We start from the raw sequence: 20,157 nt of genomic DNA on the forward strand, positions 1-20,157 counted from the left end.
ATTAGAATATTTTTATTAACAATTAGTATTAATTTTAATCTAATGCGCATTTTCTCTCAAGCTAACGTAATAAAGAATTCAAAGTGTATTAGAAATTAGAAATGGTTTACTGAATTATAATATGATCTTATATAGTGCTAAAAATTAAGTACAATTAAGTCAGCCTCTGTAACTATACTTTTATTTTACTCTTAGTTTTTAATACTACATATCTTGTAAAACACACTAATACCAAGATAAAAGAGAAGTAATTAAAGCAATATAAAGTTATAAACATCATAATTTAGGGATCCGAAGCTCAATATTATAAATTTATTTAGCAAGCTAAAATATCCCTTCAAGGAAGGCTGAGGAACTCATCTACAAACCACTGATAGCATTTAGCATATCAGCTACCTAATCCACAATACAGGATCTAAGCCCTGTTTATGGATATTTCTCGCTCTTAAAATTTCTCCTACTTTTTTTTCAAATGTTTTTGCTGCAATCCATTAAGACAATTTGCAAATGTTAATATACCTTACCTAAAATATTTCAACAATGCATCTTAAAATTTACATTTGCATAGACAGAAAGAAGCTTATCTTACCAATAAAAAAAAAATTAAGAATCTTTGGTAGCTAATTACCAGATAGGCAGGACATCAGGGAACCATATTCTTCCCAAGTATTTGGAGACTTCAGTGTGAATTTCATCTAGGTTATAATTACCATCAGGGATCAAAACGTCTTCCATTATGGAGAGGTGGGTCAGCCTTTTCCCACACCGTCTTACAAAATCAACGAATGCACTGCAACTCACTTCACATTCACTGAGGCCCAAGGCTGTTAAGTTTTTACAGCATTCAGCAATGCAAATAAGTTCATCGTCAAGAGTAAGACCATTAGCACATACCACTAACTCAATTAGTCGTGGACAGTTAAGACCTATCCGGCCTAGAGCTGCTTTGCTTACCGAACGACCAAAATAAAGGTTAGTAACAGGGGTTTCTTCTCTGAAGAATGCCTCAAATTCTTCTTCATATAAAAAGAAATACATAACAACATTAACTCCAGGGGAGTGTTTAATAAGTGCATCCCAACTTTGTTTTTTAATAGTGTGAAATTCAGCCTGTCCAGGATTTTCACTCACAACATCAATTCGAAGATGTTCAAGGCGAACATGAGTTTCACTTGAAAGGGCTAGGAGAAGTTCATCACTTAGAATGTAATAATTCAATGCCAATTCTCTAAGGCCTTGACAATGGTCAGCTATACAAAGGATTCCTGCAGGAAACAGGGAAAAACTTTTAAGAACCAAGAATTACTGATACTAATACAACATTTCATAAATCTAAATTTGACATTAGTTATTCATTATTTGCCAAAATAGACATGAAATGATTTGAGATGGATGCCAAGATACAGGCATATAATTATATGTAGTAATAAAAAATATATGTATAATAAAATATACCTACGACTAAAATACTTTTAGATGCAATTTAAACTATGCCTAGTTTACAGATTAAGACTTCTTTTGAAAAAATATTACTTTTTCAATTGTTTCATAAGCATGTACTTTTCAGTATGAAATTACATTGTGACTATTAGTATAATAAAAAAAAAACATCAAAAAAGCTTAAAAAGATATAGTGTACCATCAGATGAAACATGAGGACAGCTACTCATTTTTAGGAGTCTTAGAGTGTCACTATTATTGGCCACGAGAATCTTCAGTGAAGGATCATCCACTGGTGTATCTTCAATTTTGACCGATGATAATGATTTTGAGTTGACAAAAACAACTGTAAGTGCTGACACAAAATGAGACTTCCGCGGCAATAAGGAAAGAATTGTGGAAACATTATTCAAACATCTAAAGCTTCAATCAAATAGGCCATTAAAACTACTTATATCAACACTTACTAACAAAAACACAGTAAAAGCAATCAACATATGTTACTGTTTTTCATGACACCATTAGTCAGTAGAAGACAAAGTATACTTTCATACTTTTACAATTGATAAATGGAATGGTAAAAAAGGAAGAAGGTTTCCAAAATTTCATACACACATCTTCCAATTATTTTCCATCTTAAGAATGTGATTGCCAATATTAAAAGGATATAATTATATTTATTTCCTAGAAGAGGGGCTAGCAACTTATGATCTGCTGGCCAAATCCAACCTAGTATGTTACTGCATGTCTCTTGAGTTCAGAATGTTTTTTATATTTTTAAGCGGCTGAAAAAAGTTTTGTAAAGAATAATATTTTGTGACATGTGGAAATTATATGAAACTTCCAGTGCTCACAATTAAAGTGTGGCTGGCACACAGCTGTGCTCCTTCACTTACATGCTGTCCGTGTCTGCTTTCACACTACCATGCTGGAGATGAGGAGCTGCAGAACTACAGCCTGTGGAGCCTAAACTACTGACTGTCTGAATCTTTTCAACCCCTGCCATAGAATAAACAAATTTTTCATCTGTTTTATTCACTCCTGTATTTCTAGTACCTAAAATAATATCTGGCACATAGTAGGAGATCAATAAATATTTGTTGATGAATGAGTAAATAAATAAATAAATAAATAATCTTATTCTTTAGTGATATGCCTTTTGTAGAAAATTAAATAAAGACTCCAAAGTGCATACAATTTCAAAATTTTTGACAGATAGACTGAAAACCAAATCCATGCATGATCATTTTCCCTTTTTCAAAGTCCATCCAGATTCTGCCAAAGGTTCTATTACTCCTATTAGAACGACCAAATTGGAGGGGCCCCTGGGTGGCTCAGTTGGTTAAGCAACAGGCTTTGGACTTTGGCTCAGGTCATGATCTCATAGCTGGTGAGTTTGAGCACCATGTCAGGCATGTCAGGCTCTCTGCTGAGAACTCAGAGCCTCGAGCCTGCTTCAGATTCTTTGTCTCTCTCTCTCTCTCTGTCCCTCCCCCGCTTGTGCTCTGTCTCTCTCAAAAATAAATAAACATTACAAAAATTTTTAAAAAAAGAATGACCAAACTGGTTATGTCTCAGTTCATTTATAATCAAGCACACTGGTTTATACTAATTGTAAATTGATGTATATAAATTTTTAAACGGTGGCTAGCTAGATCTCTTTACCAAATTTTATTGTGCCAAAAATTATTAGAGAAATACATCACGTTTTCCTTAAGAAATTTAAGGTTTACTTTCCCTTTCATCAACTCTCAATGGACCCTTATGGTCCTGAAGGATGTTTTTAAGCATTGGAGTACACACTTCATTATCGTATCCATATATTCCTTCAGCAAGCACTCTCTACGCCTATGCCTAACAAAATACTGTCCTTGTATTTTATATTTCCTCAGTTTACAAGTGAAAAAAATTGACACTCAAGAGAGATACACAACTTTACCGGAAGCCACTCAACTCATTTAACTGTAAAGGCAGAGCTTGATAGGAAGTCTGCTAATCACTGTTGCCTCACCCTCGTGACTGCATCAGCTTACCCAGAAAAGATGCTGATGGGCTGCATTTGAGACAGCTTAGAATCTAACAATTTCAGGCTAATCTGATTCCATCATTCATATACAAGGAAATAACTGTTTAGAAGTAGTAAGTTTCCATCGGATGGCTTATATTACTCTAATCCCCAAATGACCCATTTTCCCTGTCTCTTAAAAAGATAAACAAGCTAGTGGAAATGCTTGAGAGCCATGACCCAGTTTATGAGAGAGAAGATGCTACTATTCCTCGGTCCTCTTCAACAGGAAGGTTTCCATTAGCCAGTTTTACTGGCACCCGTAATTTAGTGTTTATTACATACCAGGCACTACTTAACTCTAGGTTTACAGTGGTAAATAAACAAAATAGAACCCTTGCCCTCAAAAAACTTACATTTTGTTCTAGGAGAAGAGAATGAACATGCTAAATAAATAAGGTAATTTCAGGCACTGATGAATGTTATAAAGAAAATATTGACATATAGTGGAGTGTAACTGGGGGAGGGGGCACTGTTTTAGCAAAATTGGTCAAGGAATGCTTGTCTGAAGAGATGGCATCCAAGCTGAAGCCTGAATGAAGACAGTTACTAGTTTATGCAGCAGAGACTGCTGACTGCTTCCTAACAACCATTCATCCCTTCTTTTTTGGTAATCCAGTCTCAAGTTTTAGCTGGGCACATTACCAGCGAGCTAAGAAATATTCCTCATCAAACAGAAACCTGATGTGGCCCCACAGCTAAGTGCTGGCCCCTGACATACCAACAGAAGCATTATGTGGTGCTCATGGCTAGCGTCCTTGAAAAGCAGGGGGCGTACCCTTCTTTCCCCACTTCTTCCACCTGGCTGCCTAGAACAGGATGTGATAGCTGGAGCTCAGAAAGCCATCCTGGACGGTGAAAATGAAGAAAATGCCTTAAAGAAAATGGAATGCATGGAAGGGGCTCGAGATCCCAACAGCTTCACCCAGCTATGCTCATGCATAGATTTCTTTAATGTAAGAGAAATAAACTTCAGCCATGTTGTGTAAGCTACTATCGTTTTAGAGTTTCTATTTTATAGAAACCAATATCATCCTAATTGGTATAGTTCATTTAGAATTATGCTGTTCTACCTCCAATGCAGAAGCTGTAGAATTACAAGAAAAACATCCACTATTGGCCATACACACTCTATATTCAAAGAAACTAAGAAAGGCACTTGAAAATCCTAAGCACAACATCTGAATTTTACATTAACGATAGCTACTGTAGAAACAATTATTAAAATTACAAAATATATGTAAAGAATGAAACCATGCATAAGCTATTTCAGCAAAAATACGTGCTAGTCAAGAGAAAACTGCCTCAAGTAACTCTCTGAATATAAGGAAGACACCATCTACTTCTAGTAAAAGAATCCTTTTTGCCTAGATTGAAATATTTGAGAACTTTTGTTTATCTCACAAAAAAGCCTGGCATCTTTACCTTTGACACATTCATAAAACTTGGTTTGGCTGTCGAAATCAAGCCCAAGGTCTGGAGAGAGCAGTTTACCAGCTGAGAAAGTATATCACAGGCACCTTCTGCTGATTCAGTACTACTGTCAACCTACAAAGACAATTTTAAATCTTAATCTCCTGAAGGTAAGTTATCAGAAAATTATTGGCAATATAACTATTTAACAGAATTCAATTGCAAAACTGTATTTATCCCGTCAAGCTATAAAACAAATTAGTATTTTTTCTTTATACAAAAGGTCTCAGACAAAAAGTGAGAAATAGAGCTAGTGACACAGTAACTTTTTAGGTGCTCCATGCTTTCAAATCCTCTACAATGACCTGAATTTTAGTAGTACAATCCAGAGGAAGCAAAATGAAGTTTAAGTTATAGCTCAAGTTCTTTACCTCAATCTATGCAAATAACTACAGAAAAACAGGAAATTGTTCAGAATAAAAATCCTGCAAACTTCATTGACCGCTTCAATATTGGGATCTAGATCTACAAAAAAAATGACATTAACAAAATGCAAGTCGTTTCTATTTAAGACTTTTCTTACCTTCAAGCTGACATACTGGAGATGGGTAGCATGCTTTTTAATGATCTGCTGAATGAGATCAGGATGTGTAGACTTAAAATATGAAGTTGCTGATTGGTTCAGTTCAAATTCAAACTTTCTCCAAAGGTCAGGAATATGAAAAACTTCATTCCATTTCCTACATACTGAAGATGCCCGGGCCCGATCTATTAAAGGAAGATACTGAAAAATGCGTAATACTACGTGGTGAGGCAAACTCCCCCAGTCTAGAACAGTGTGCATGTGGGTGTGGCTGAGAGAAGAGTAGAACCCAACTTTTGGTTGTTTCACTGCTGGTGAAGACTGGACAATTTTATTCACAACAGATACACTGTTCCTCTTCATTCTGTAAACATCAAAAGATGTTAAGTGATAATACTTTCCTCATTTCCTAGACATGTGTCTTCTAATTGTATGGATTAACATTAGAAAATGAAAAACAGTTTAACAAATTTTAATAGCAATCTACTTTCCTGCATTGATAGGTACTGCGACATGCTAGGGATATAGAGGTAAGAGAGAACTTGCTCTCAAAGAGCTATGGTCAAATCGTGAAATAGCATGAGAAATGCCATCCCTGAAATTGGGACAAGTCGCACTGGAAGAATAAAGCAATGGTATGTGATTGAGTTTGTGAATGGGAGGGAGTGGTTGGGGAGGCTTCTAAAAGGAAACGTCTATGGAAGCAGTGTGTGTCCCAGGCTCATTCCTGGTCAATTACTGTACTCTTACTAACTTCTACAGAGAAGAAAGCATCACAGTGCAATTGTGCTAACAACTCCTGGGGGTTCTGAAAGACAGTAAAACATAATCAAAAGCATAGGCCTGGAAAAGTCCCAGCCGGGCCATTTACTAACCATGCAATCTTGTCTGAGCAAATTTAAGCCTCAGTTTCCTCATCTGAAGAGCAGGGAGAATAGCTGTTGTGAGGATTAGAGTACCCTAAGTACTGGAACATAGTAAAGGCTTAATCATTGTTGCAGTCATTGTTGTTATATTAAATTGTCCAGTGCCTTCTTCTGAACTAATTTCATTTCTTAAATTGAAGCACAATTTTCAGGTGACACCCAGGACAAAGGAGCTCTACTGAAGCTGGACACACCAGGGACAGAGCCTTGTAAGCAATGCACCTGATGCTCAATAGCAAAGGAATGAGTAGTCTTCTCCAACAAAAAGACATGATGAATCTCTAGGTATTAGCCAGCTTGAGACACAACTAAGTTCCAGCAAATTTCAGGTCCAGATATACCCAAGTATATAAGGTTATCTTGTGTGTACGTACATTCTACGTAAGAATCCAAAGTGTTTAAGCACACAATTATTTCAGAGGCAAAATAATGCTAAGAGTGGTTCTGAACTTTATTTAACTTTGGTAGACTATTTAACCCTCTTTTCATCCCTGAACATTAGAAATATATATATCTCTGTATGATGTGAAACATTTCTTAATTACAGGAGAAAGTTGGATCCCAAAAGCAGGACAGACCTATTCAGTTGCTACAAAAATGAAATGTCATCTTTAGGGTTTGGAAAACTAAAATGAAAAGCAAAAATAGTTGCAAAGGTATATCTCAAGAGCTACCACACACATTTTAGTATGAATCAACCAGTTATGCGCATGACTGAGAAACGGTCCAGTGACATAACATAAAGTATATCAAACTGCTACCATCAATAATTCAAAGCTTATTCAAAATATGCTTATTTTTGTTTTCTTTTTCCAAAATACACTTATTTTGAAAGGGCTGACCTACTCTTTAATTTTAATGCCCTAAAATGAAATCCAATGGCCCAAGTAAGGTAAAAGAATGTACAGTGGATCCTAAATTGAGAGCACATTTATAAACATTTTGCCTGTACGTGTTTTATTCGGTAAGCTTACAGAATGTATTGTTAAAATCTTACAAATTATCACCAAAAAAGTTGTCGCTAATATAATCCCTCACTGGAAAAGCAGTGAAACCGAAAGCCAAATGAAAATTTCATCTAAGTATCAGGTTAGAAAACTGCCTTGCAGTTGTAAACAAAGGGATTGTGCTACACATTAAATCTGATTCTACATAACATGGATTGTTTTGTTTATTCAGTAAAATATTAAATTGCCAATTCACTGATAAAATCACCAGAAATAACAGATATTAGATGAATACCAGTAATTCTGTTAAAAATAACATTTCATTTCCCTTTTCCTTGTGTACATTTATTTTCAGAGTATAAAACCCATCCACAAAGTTGGGGTTTTTTTTGTTTTTTTTTTTTAAGTAGGCTTCATACCCAGCATGGAGCCCAACACAGGGCCTGAACTCATGACCCTGAGATCAAGACCTAAGCTGAGATCAAGAGTTGGACGTTTAAGTGAATGAGCCATCCAGTGCCCCCACAAATCATAAATTTTATACAATCTAGTTCCAGGAAGCACCATTAAAATATATGTTAGAAGGCAAGACAAATTAATCTTTATTAGCTTGAAAACCATGACATAAAAATTCTAACCTAAACATACATGATCATTGAAAAGAATTGGTGATTTCTCTTTCAAACTCCAACTTTCTTACCTAAAGGAGGCTTCCAAGTTATAGTTCACTCCAAACGAACCACATGAAGTAACAGCTGCCATGGGGTACTCACCAACATCCATGTGATTTCACTTCCTAGCTTGGCAAAATACCACAAAAATACATTCATCAGAATATATAAGGAAAAATCCAATAATTCTTATGCTTAGGATATTTAGATACGATCGCATTACATTGAAGGATTTTGTTTAGCAATTATTGATTCCCAAACAATTATTTTCTACTTGGGAGGAAACCAGTCCATAAAAACAACTCGGCTGGTTAGTGGGAACGTCACCACTCAAAATTAGACTGGAGGTTCTACTCAGAAGGCTGCGATCAATCAGAGAGTTCTGAAAATTCATATTTTAATGAGCATGTATGGAGAGATATTACAGAAAGTTTAAGTAGTCCAAGATTTTATGTAGTTGCTTATGGGCTGTGTTAAATCTTTCAGTTCCAGTTTTTAGGAGCACATAATGCCACTAGAGTAATGATAATTAAATAAGAAGACATAAATTTTTATCAAATATCATTTGACTAGTCTCCTATTAACACATGCTTTTGTGGTTTTTTAAGTTTTTCACTGATGTTGATAGATATAACTGATTCATTCATAATCGATTCATTCCTAACATCTTTGAGGTCTGACCAATTTTAGGCACAGTGACCTACCAGAGTTGGAGGCATTCTATGCACATAGAAGAAAACAGTAACAGGTCTACATCGGGATAAAATTCACTGCCTTGGCATCATGAATAAATGTCGTAAAGTAAAAAAAATAAAAAATTAAAAAAAAAATAAATAAATAAATGCATTCTTACTACTTTCATAAGCCAAATTCAACTATACAGAGGAGGTGGTGGGGGGCAATCTATTAATCCACTAAAAATTTCTAATAGCTGCTATCTACTACCTGCCAGCTCTCAATTTCTCTCTGAATCCAACTCCTAACACAGAGCTTTGGAGCACAGATAGGGAAAACATATTTGAGTTTAACATCCACAATTTCATTTCCCCACCACTACCCGTTGTTCTACTACTATCTGAACTACTATTTACAAGCTAATGGCAAGGCTGGTTCTCCCACTTTGTATTCCACTCCGGAAGTAGGCAGAAAGGAGCTACTGGCACATTTTCAAAGGAATATCACAAAAATAAGGGAAAGGTAAATGACCTGTAGTCCCCTCATCAGATGTCACACAATTTTATTTACTGCAGAAAATTTTCTGCTGAGGTATCAAGTTGACTAATTCTGTGTTTGCAGGCCGTTGTGTATGCTGGAGAATACAGCAGTAATCTAGCAAGGGTACCACAACAGTGAATTACTATCTAAAACCCCTAAGAAGATGGTAAGTAAGTACCTATCACCGATCAATTCACTGGAGTCTTCAGAATCAGATGAACTACTTCCCTGGGTACTGAGGACACTTGTTTGCTGTTTCAGAGTGACTATCTGGAATTGTGAGCCACAGAAGAACATAAAATCAGACTATGGGACCCCATCAAGTGATAAACCAAACTTCCAAAAAAGGATAGCTTGACACTGATCTTTAGTGCAAGTCTAGAGTTTGAAAAGATTTATTAGCATTCAGCAAAGAATGTAACAATGACTCAAAATCCACTTAGTGGCCTAATCACCCTAACCCAATTTCCTTTTTTGTTATCTTTACTAATTTGGCGGAACAGGTGAACATGTGAATTGGATCCTCTAAGAGTATTTAAGAAATCTCCAACAGTATTCTTGAGAAGAACATTCTCAAAGACATTAAATGAACATCTTGAAGCCAATCTGGTGGCAGCAATGGAAACAACTATCTTTTGCATCATCACTTCTTCCAGAATTGGTTAAATGAATACACAGGAAGTATTTTAGAAAGTTTCAAGTTTTCAGTCATCACAATGCTAGAAATACTGTGTGAATATTACAGATAACAGAAGATTCAAAACTACCTAAAACCCTAGACAAAGTTGTTGGAAGCAGCAACATGAAAATGAACAGAAATTATTATCAAATGTCCTTTATTTAAGCTGCTTTCTAAAACAGCAAACTAGAAATCTCATTGCTGCTACCACAGATTAAAAGGCATCTGCTAAGGGGTCTGAAATCCTAATCATGGGTGCAATGACAAGAAAGGTGGGGCCTGGACAGATGGGCTGAAGATCAGCTTTAAAACACATAGCTTTCTTTTTTTATTTTTTTATTGTTTTAATGTTTATTTGTTTTTTTTTGGAGGGGGGGGGGGGAGGAGGAGAGGGAGACACAGAATGGGAAGCAGGCTCCAGACTCTGTCTGAGCTCTCAGCACACAGAACCTGATGGTGGGGCTCAAACCCACATCGTGAGATCATGACCTGAGATGAAGTCAGATGCTTAACTGACTGAGCCACCCAGACACCCCAAAAAACACATGGCTTTCTAATGGAAGAGTCAATTATGCTAAGGGCCAACATTTCTTCCCCAGAGTTTATCATCCAGGTAGAAAACAAAACATAATTTTTTTAGAAATATTGTAAAAAATATTTACAGTCTTTGCAATCCACATGACCTCAGCTGCCTTCTAAATCTAAAAACTGCAATTTCAAAAAAATATGAATATCATTTACAGTATCATCGAGGGTTCAATAAGACAAAAAGTATTATGTCAAATAAAATCTTTCCTAAAGCAGTGATTCCAGCATTTTGGTGTTCTCACCACTGATTTAGCAATTTTTTATACTCTCTCAAAAGTCTCTCTGTGCCCTTAAGATATGCTTATTGAAAAAAAACCTTTAAATTTTAAAATAGGCATGTTTCCTTTTAATGACTCATAGGAAAACTGAAATTTTCCAAATATGTGTAGATTGAAAACACCTTTTGAGATGCAAGGAGAGGGTTATATAGAACCTGAACTGGGCAATCTGTTAGAATCCCTGGATGGAGGAGGGCTGTGTAAGCTTTTTACTCTCCTTCCCCATCCCCAACCTCTGCAGCCAGACTCTGAAAGAGAAAAGGCAGGCCAGGTCCCAGACCAGGAGAAGCCTTCAGAACTGGGGAGGGTCCAAGACCTAACAGTTAAAACAAAGGATTCAAGAAAGCATTTTGCAACATTTTTTTTTTTTTTTTCCTGAGAAAATCCTCCTAATCCATTCAACTTCACATTTTGGGAAAAGTTTCCGGGCACACGGGCCAAGACAAAACGAGTCCCCTTTGAGTGCAGAATGTCCCAAGTCGCGGGAAAGGTCTAAGTCTACCTCTGTCTCCGACATCTCTTTATGGCAAACATAAACTCCGCCGCTACCCTCCCGGAACCTCCCCCCGACCCCCCACCCCGGCAGTCGCGCAAAAGCGACCACGCGGACCCGTGACCACTGCGCATTTTCCGCAACTACCGTAAAAACAATATCCCCGAGTGCGCGCCCGACGGCCGCGGGAGGCTGCGGACGGCCCTCTCAAAGCTTACCCTCCACAGAGGAAGAAAATTACTGAATTCGCGCACGCGGGTCCTGCGCAGGTCCCTGTGGAAAGACACACACGTGAGGAGCGAACCACCCGAGGCTGTAAAACCCGCCAGACGACCCCACCTCGGGGCAAATCAAATGCCGGGTTTGCAAGGCGCCTGGGGGCCGGGATCCGGGGTGCGGCCGCTCCTCGGGGCTCCCGCCACCCCCCAGCCTCGGGCGACCCCCGCGGGGGTGCCAGGTCACGCCTCCTCATGCCCGGAATAAAGCGCGGGGACCGCCGGCGCCTCCGGGTCTCCACCCGCCGGAAGCAGGACCCGGCCTCCGGCCCGCGTCTCCTTCTAAGCAGGAGGAGGCGCACTCCTCGAAGACCACCGCGACCCCCACAAGGAAATGCTACCTTCACGCACGTAACCTCGGGGCTTGCAGCGCGCGCGACTCGGCGGCGTCCCCGGGCCGTGCTGCTCGACAGGACCCGCCCACCCCGACGGCGCTGCGGTGTCCCTCCCCCACCCAGAGCTGGCGGCGCCGCGTAGCGGACCGAGACCCCTGAAGCAGCCGGTGTCCTCCACCCTAGCCCCGCCCAGGCCCCGCGTCCGCCCCTCCTCGCATGCGCCCAGCCCCGCCTTTCTCGAGAGGGGGACGCGCCCGAGTGCGCACCTGCTCCGTGATCCCCGGGCGCCTCCCTAGGCGATGAGTGGGAGGTCATCTGCCTGCTGCTCTTTAGCTACACCTCTGTGACCACAAACGCCGTAAAACTGACGCCCAACCAAATAGTTCCATTTTCTAGAAAAAAACCTCCCAAAAAAGAGCACACCTTTATTAATATACAAATACCTGAAACTTAAAATATCAAAAGTGGTAACCGCTGGGTGTTAAATATGTGTATATTACCTTCCTGTCCTATGCCACATCTCATTCCCTGGGGCTAACCACTGCAATCCATTGTGTAAACTACCTGAGCTTCAATACATACACCAAAAAAGGACACAGAGGTGAGGATTTTATTACTTTTTCTTAATCATTAGTTGTGTTTTTTTTAAGTCTGAGGTCAGACTATACATAATATTCTGGAACTTCCATTGTTGCTTATCATGGACATAGTTCCAAACTGACACAAATTGTTTCCCCAGATTTTTTTTTTCCAACAGCTTTATTGAGGTGTAATGGACAAACCACATATACTTAAAGCATGGAATCTGGTAAGTTTTGACATCCTTGAAACAATCACTACAATCAAGATAATGAATACATGCATATCTTCCAAAAGTTTCTTTATGCCTCTCTGTAATCCCTCCTTCATCTCCTCCCCCATCAGCTTTCTGACACTATACATTAGTTTGCATTTTCTCAAATTTCTCAAAAATCATTTCTCAAAAAATCATTTCTCAAATGATTTCTCAAATCGAGTCATAGAGTATGTACTTATTTTTACCTGGCTGTTTTCACTCAGCATAATTGTATTGAGACTTATCCATGTTACTGGATGTATCATAGGTAATTTTTCTTTTTGTTGCTGAGTAGTATTCCATTGTGTAGGTATACCACAATTTGGGTATCCATTCACCTGAAGATGGATATTTGGATTATTTCTAGTTTGTGACTGTTACAAAACAAAGCTGCTGTGAGCATTATTGTACGTATTTTTGTATATGGTTATGCCTTCATTTCTCTTCGGTAGATACCCAGGAGTGGAATAGCTGCGCTGTCTATAAGGCATATGTTAATCTTCTAAAGACTGGCAGTATGTTTTCCAAGGAGGCTATTTTACATTCCTGCCTACAGTTTATTGGAGATCTATTTCTATCACATCCAAACCCACACTTAAAAAAATTTTTTTTAATGTTTATTCATTTTTGAGAGAGAGGGAGACACAGAATCTGAAGCAGACTCCAAGCTCTGAGCCTGTCATAGGGCTCGAACTCATGAATCGTGACATCTTGACCTGAGAGGAAGTCAGATGCTCAACTGACTGAGCCACCCAGGCCACCCAATGTTGATTTTTTCATGTAGTTATTTACTATCTTTACATTTCCTTTGGTGAAGAGTTTATTCAAATCTTTTGCCTAATTTTAATACGTTGGCTTTTCTCATTATTGAGTTTGGAAAATTGTTTATATATTCTAGGTACAACTCCTCTATCAGACATATGACTGTTAGAAGCTAGGGGAGGGACTAGAAAGTATTGCCCAAACCAAGAATGCATTTTGAGACTGAAAAATGAAGGAGGCCGCACCATACAGTTAACACAGAGGTTTTTTTCAGGGTAACTTACAGACAAGGAAGATCTGCTGGGCAACAGTCCAGCTGTGCAATTATTCTCCATAAAGTCTGGACTGTAGACCTTAGTCTACAGACTTTATAGTGCAAGGGAACTGGCAGAAGGGCACTGTAGTGAGATAGAAGGGTTCATGTGTATTTCAGGGGGTTTATGTGCATTTAATGGGCATCAAAAATTCCATTAGATCTCGTGGCACCATCTGTATGACAGGAAGGGGAGAGACTATCTCCAACAAATTCAGGAAAGGGAGAGACAAATTCAAGGAGAGCCAAAGCAAGCTTCCCCCCATCCTGGCCTTGGTGGGCATTTCTAAGGTAAGTATATTAATCTCCAAGGGGTCCCAGGACATGAAGCCCAACAGTTGGGGGAGAGAGGAGTCATCAATGGGACATGAACAAACAAATAGAGCACTAAAGGTGGAGTTAATACTGCTGACTCTCTTACATAGGACTTATAACTACTTTTCATCCCAGTCTGTGGCTTGACTTTTTCCTCTTCTTTTGAAGAGCGTAAGTTTTAATTTTGATAAAGTTCAGGTTATCAGTTTGTTCTTTTATGGATCGTGATGTCAAAACTAAGAAATCTTTTCCTAAGCCAAATTCACAAAGATTTTCTCCTAAACTTGGTCTGCGAGTGTTCCTCAAGATGAGCAAACATTCAGGGACACCTGGGTGGCTCAGTCGGTTGAGCTTCTGACTTCGGCTCAGGTCACGATCTCACAGTTCGTGGGTTCGAGCCCCGCATCGTGCTCTGTGCTGACCACTTGCTCAGAGCCTGGAACCTGCTTCAGATTCTGTGTCTCCTCTCTCTGCCCCTCCCCCGCTCACACTTTGTCTCACTCTGTTTCTCAAAAATAAATAAATGTAAAAAAATTTTTTTCTAAATAAAAAGAAAGATGAGCAAACATTTCTGATAAAATTTTACTTGATAAACAAGGGATGTCTTGCAATACCAGCGGTATGTGATCCCAAATGTCACATGATCACAACTGAGCCAATAGTTCTTGAAATTCACTTTGATATACACATGCTTTGGATGACAAGGATGTTTGGGGCAGGAATTATGCTCATAAACCAAGGTTTTACTGTACTTCATTTCAAACTAAGGAGCACAGAATTATGCTAGGAATAATTTTTTTTTTTTTTAAACAGCAGTTTTGTGTAGTAATTTTGTCACGCTTTGAGCAGATAGTGATTCTAGCAGTGGGAATCAGTATAGTCTAGGTTATTCTGCAGGAACAAACAACTGCAAATCACAGGGATTTAACACCACAGAGGTTTAATTCTCAGTAATACGACATTTCTTTCACAATTCAGGTGAAAGCTCTGGGCCCTGCTGTCTTCTTTCCAGGATCAAGGAGGATGGAGTGGTTAGTACCTAGCAAGTTGTCATTTTGTCACAAAGGGAAAGAGAGAGTGGGATGAATATACTGCAATTTCTGCTTCTAACCGTATGTCAATTCCACTCTTATTGGCAAAAGCTAGTCAAAATGGCCATGCCTACCTTTAAGTGGGTAAGAAAATGTAACCTTACCACATGCCTAGGAAGGAGAAACCTGTAACGTTTGGGAACAGCCAGAATGACTGTCACATTGGTAAAAATGTGCAACCCAAATCTCACCAAAAATATTCTCATGTATAAAAAGATATCTCATTTTGGGGAGTTTTATAATGTTTGGGGAGGGGTTCGGGTGCCTGGGTGGCTCAGTGGGTTGGGCATCTGACTTTGGCTCAGGTCATGATCTTGTACTCCATGAGTTCAAGTTCCATGTCGGGCTCTGCGCTGACAGCTCGGAGCCTGAAGCCTGCTTCAGATTCTGTCTCCCTCTCTCTCTGCCCCTACCCCGCTTGCACTCTCTCTCTCAAAAAAAAAAAAAAAAAAAAAAAATTACAAAATATTTTTAAGTTTGGGGAGGGGTAGTTCCTAAGACAGCAGTCACTCCTGATACCAACAGTAGATATCAGGGCTCTCCAAGACCACCCTGCTTCTGACACCAATTACAAGCTCAGGGGTCCCCAAGACCACCCTCAGACTGAAAATTCAATATATTCAATATAAGGACTAACACAAATCAATGAAAGCTGTTATACTGTTATGATTTATTACAACAAAAGGCTACAGATTAAAGTCAATGAAGGAAAGAGATGCATGGGGCAGAATCCAGGAGAGTTCCAGATGTGAGCTACCAGTTGTCATTTCCTGGTGGAGTCGTGGACTGTACTGACTTCTCCGGGCAACAATGTATGATGATATGCATGGAGTACTGCCAGGCAGGGAAGCTCACCTGAGCCTTATTGTCCACAGATTTTACTGGGGCTGGGTCACGTAGACATGGTTGACTGTGTGGCTGACCTTTATTTAGTCCATAGCCCCTCCAGATGTTGAGATGAGACCTCCCGCCCCAAAACCCTCACCATAAATCACATTGTTAGACTATTTGGTGTGGCCCAAAGCTCCAGATACACAAAGATACTCTTATCAGGCCGAACATTCCAAGGACTTGGATCATACCATAGGAGCTGAGGATAAAGCCCAGGCCTCTCTTTGGGTAAGGATAATTCTTAACTACACAGAGTTAAATCATATTAGATTAAACATGATTTCAGAACTCTGCAATGAAATTGCCAATGTACCCCATTGGGAAGAAAAATGCATTTGAATTATGTCAGTAATATTTGCTACCTAATAAAAAGTCTTTATTTTTGACTATGTGACAGGGAAAAAATGCCTAATTTAATTAATTTGTCCACTTCGCAGAGAAAAATTCAGATACATTTCCCACTTTTTTCCTCTCACACATTGCCAAACACAATACCTACATAAAAAGATACTTGCTTTGTTATGCCTGAGTGGCTCAGTCAGTCAAGCGTCTGACTTCAGCTCAGGTCATGATCTCACGGTTAGTGTGTTCAAGCCCCGTGTCGGGCTCTATGCTGATAGCACAGAGCCTGCTTCAGATCCTCTCTCTGCCCCTCCTCTGCTTGCTCTTTCTCTCTCTCTCAAAAATAAATAAACATTAAAAGAAAACGAGATTTGCTTTGTTACAGTTTGTCTCAGTTGAGTACAAACATGCTCTGAAGATCCATCCTGCCTTTCTTTTAAGAATTCGGATTTTCAATATTTAAAAAGATAATCTATTTTCCAAATATTCTAAATATTTTCTAAAGATTCAGCTTTCACTTCATATTCTTTTAGATTAAGTTTCCCCAAAGGAAGTAAAGGAACCATTTAACTTTACCGAAAAGATAAGGCTATTCATTTTAAGCCACAAATGCCAGCGGCGTCTCTGTAAATGTGGCAGAATTTGCTGCTGTTTTCACGGTATTCAGACATGGCATGAAGCCCCTGTAAGTAGGGGGAATTATGAAATGAGCACTTCTAAATGGGTCAGGGTTAGTCATCACTGACAACATTCATTCAAAGCCATTGCCTGTTTTGAAGGGTGAATAAAATCATGAGGATTAAGTGGATCTCACGATTTCCTTAATCCCACATTTTATCAGGTGTGAAGTAGCCTTGTATTCTTCTGGTCTCATGGGTCTGAACTTTTCATTTCTTTTTTTTTTTTTTTTTAATGTTTATTTATTTTTGAGAGAGACAGAGACAGGATGCGAATGGGTTAGGAGCAGAGAGAGAGGGAGACACAGAATCCAAACCAGGCTCCAGGCCTTGAGCTGTCGGCACAGCGCCCGATGCAGGGCTCGAACTCATGAGCCGTGAGATCATGACCTGAGCCGAAGTCAGTCACTGAAGTCAGTCGCTCAACCGACTGAGCCACCCAGGCGCCCCTGAACTTTTCATTTCTTAAAACAAAGAAGCAAAGTTATTTTTTAAGCTGTTGCTTTTCACTTATGCTTTTCTAGTCAAGCCTTTACACTGCAAAGTCTTTATAATGAAATGTACTGAATTAGGTTTTCCAACTTTGTAGATTACCTGGTTTTAAAAGCTGTAATTCAAGTAAAAAATTCTGCAAATACATTTTGTTTTAAAAAGCAATGAATGCAATTATTGTCTGGTTTTGTTTAACTAACATTTCATGTAAATACTTTGTCAATCTAGAGGTCATTTTTTGCAGCCATTTTATTTATGAAAGGTGAAACCTGTTTTGTTAATTTGATTGTCAGCACAAATCTGGGATCACTGAGAGAAACAGGGACAGTCATTCCAAATAATTTAATAAAAGTAGGTTAGTAGGTCATGTTTCCTAGCTGTTCTGGTGGCCAGCCATTTTTGAGGGCATTTCAAAAAGTAGTCATTAATAAAAATGAAAATTTCTTAGTATTTTTAACAAACGGAACATTGTAACACTGAGCTGTTTTTCTTATTAAAAAACAGTAAACCCTTTCAAAATACTAAATTTAAATTTCTTCATTTATGGCAAGCTTTCCTGGGCTAATTCAAAATCTTTTAAAAACGACATATCTAAAATTAAAAATTAAGTACACAGCAGTTTAATTTGACTTTGTTTTCCCTAATGATTATTGTTCACTAACATAAGGAATATACTGCATTGCCAGTCAATTGCAATGAGATCATAAATTAGAAACGTCAGAGGAAATAGAAAAATACCGCGATATTTAATAGAAGTAACATTTAAAATGCCATAGGATAGCAGTAAACCGCGGGCAAACAAACTAATCAAGTACTCGAACAGAAATAGGGCAGCTCTTTACTACCAAAGAGCTCTTTGCTACCAAGTTATTAAGGAGACACTGAAAAACAGGCTCACAAACATGGACAAAGTTTCCCAATCAGCAATGATGGTAACCAATCCAGGAGAGAAGAGCAGTACAAAAGAACAAACTGTAAGCCACAGTCATTTGTGCAACACAGGTAGGTGCTCACAATGATAAAGGAAACTCACATCACCGCTGCACGCGCACACACACACACACACACACACACACACACCTCCCACACGGCTGCTTGACAGTGGTGGTAATCACATTAATTACAACAGTAGAAATTAAAACAGAGCGCAGCAAGGCTGATTTTTCCATTTCTCTGTAAGGACTCCCTGTATGGAGTAAAAGTATAAAGCTCAACATTTTACAGGGAGAGTTATATCTTCAAATCTTTCCTATGAGTATTCCTATTTGCGCCTTTCAAAAATAGGATGAGGTATGCAGAACATGTACAGATAAAAATCTAAGCAAAACCACTTTCCTGACCACATGTATATCCTGTACTTAGAATGGCATGGGATCTAAGATGGGCTTTGGGGGAAAGCCCAGGCTTTTGAGAATGCACACAGCTCTGGGTTTAGGGGGAATGACTTTCCTCTCAAAGGAGGGAGCAGATCTCCTGTGCGAGAGCTGAAGCTATTTTCTTCCCACAGTGATGATTCACAGCATATGTACCCATTTGGGTTGAATCATAGTAAAAGAGTGTGTTTAGATCCTCAAACTCTTGTTAAGCATCTTTGCTCTTATGCTTCATAAAAAGGGTTTTCTCTTCGGAGAAAATTTTGTTACCCATCTTCCTTTCTCAACATCAATCATACCTTCTTACCTTTAGGGAACTTTTCCAATCTCTGAGAGGAAATCACGACATCGTCCACTAGTGAGTGAAGTGTGTTTCATTAAGAGAAAATTGCTGTTGAGTCATATCCTGAAAGCGAGTCGTTACTTTTAGCAGGATTATTATACAGGGGCTTCAGAAGAGAACCCAGTCAAGCTCTTATTATATTGATGTATTTCCCTTTGGAACAGAGTTTTCATTTTCAATCCAGAAAAATTCACAAACATGAAACTTGTAGAATGACGTACATAGGTTGCCTTTAACAAGTGGTATTGATGATGCATCTACTTCATTGACTCTTAAATATAATTTAGTTGCACTTCCTTAAATTAATTACAGGCATACCTTAGAGATAGTGCAGGTACAGTTCTGGACCACAGTGATAAAGCAAATATCAAAATAAATTGAATCAAATGAACTTCTTGGTTTCCCAGTGCAAGTTACTGGGGGACACTGAAAAACTGGGCTCACAAACCTGAACATGAAGGTTTGTCAATCAACCATGATGGTAACCAATTCAGGACAAGCAACAGTACAAAGGAACAAACCGTGAGCCACCAAGTCATCTGTTGTGCAACACAGCTAGGTGCTCACAATAATAATGTTCACTACAGCTCACATTGTTTAAAAGTTGTGTTTACACTATACTGTGGTCTATTAAGTGTGCAACAGCATTGTGTCTAAAAAATGTATATGCCTTAACTTAAAATACTTTGTTATTGGGGCGCCTGGCAGTTTAGTTGGTTAAGCATCCAACTCGACTTCAGCTCAGGTCATGAGTTTGAGCCCCGCATCAGGCTCTGTGCTGACAGCACGGAGACTGCTTGGGAATCTCTGTCTCC

At 38.9% G+C, this 20,157-nt stretch overlaps 1 protein-coding gene across 1 annotated transcript; it reads right to left on the reverse strand.

Moving 5' to 3' along the window:
- Nucleotides 1-144: 144 nt before the first annotated feature.
- On the reverse strand, nucleotides 145-12,037 carry LOC132681519 (F-box/LRR-repeat protein 21). Its single transcript, XM_060636081.3, has 7 exons — nucleotides 11,915-12,037; nucleotides 11,517-11,571; nucleotides 8,075-8,170; nucleotides 5,502-5,865; nucleotides 4,931-5,053; nucleotides 1,640-1,811; nucleotides 145-1,265 (listed from the first exon to the last, which is right to left on the reverse strand). The coding sequence occupies exons 3-7, from the start codon at nucleotides 8,155-8,157 to the stop codon at nucleotides 625-627; spliced, it is 1,383 nt and encodes a 460-aa protein (XP_060492064.1). The 5' UTR covers nucleotides 8,158-8,170; nucleotides 11,517-11,571; nucleotides 11,915-12,037; the 3' UTR covers nucleotides 145-624.
- Between the last annotated feature and the right edge of the window lie 8,120 nt (nucleotides 12,038-20,157).

This window comes from Panthera onca, chromosome A1 (assembly GCF_046562875.1).
Source record: "Panthera onca isolate mPanOnc1 chromosome A1, mPanOnc1 haplotype 2, whole genome shotgun sequence".
NCBI lineage: Eukaryota > Metazoa > Chordata > Mammalia > Carnivora > Felidae > Panthera > Panthera onca.

What these genes read in the sequence shown, in the direction of transcription:
- LOC132681519 (XM_060636081.3), bottom strand. Translation starts at nt 8,157, where the DNA reads ATGGATGTTGGTGAGTACCCCATGGCAGCTGTTACTTCATGTGGTTCG. An exon ending in GTTTTATGAATGTGTCAAAG is followed by an intron (nt 1,812 to 4,930) that starts GTAAAGATGCCA and finishes TTGCCGCGGAAG; the next exon opens with TCTCATTTTGTGTCAGCACT. An exon ending in TCCTCATGTTTCATCTGATG is followed by an intron (nt 1,266 to 1,639) that starts GTACACTATATC and finishes TGTTTCCTGCAG; the next exon opens with GAATCCTTTGTATAGCTGAC.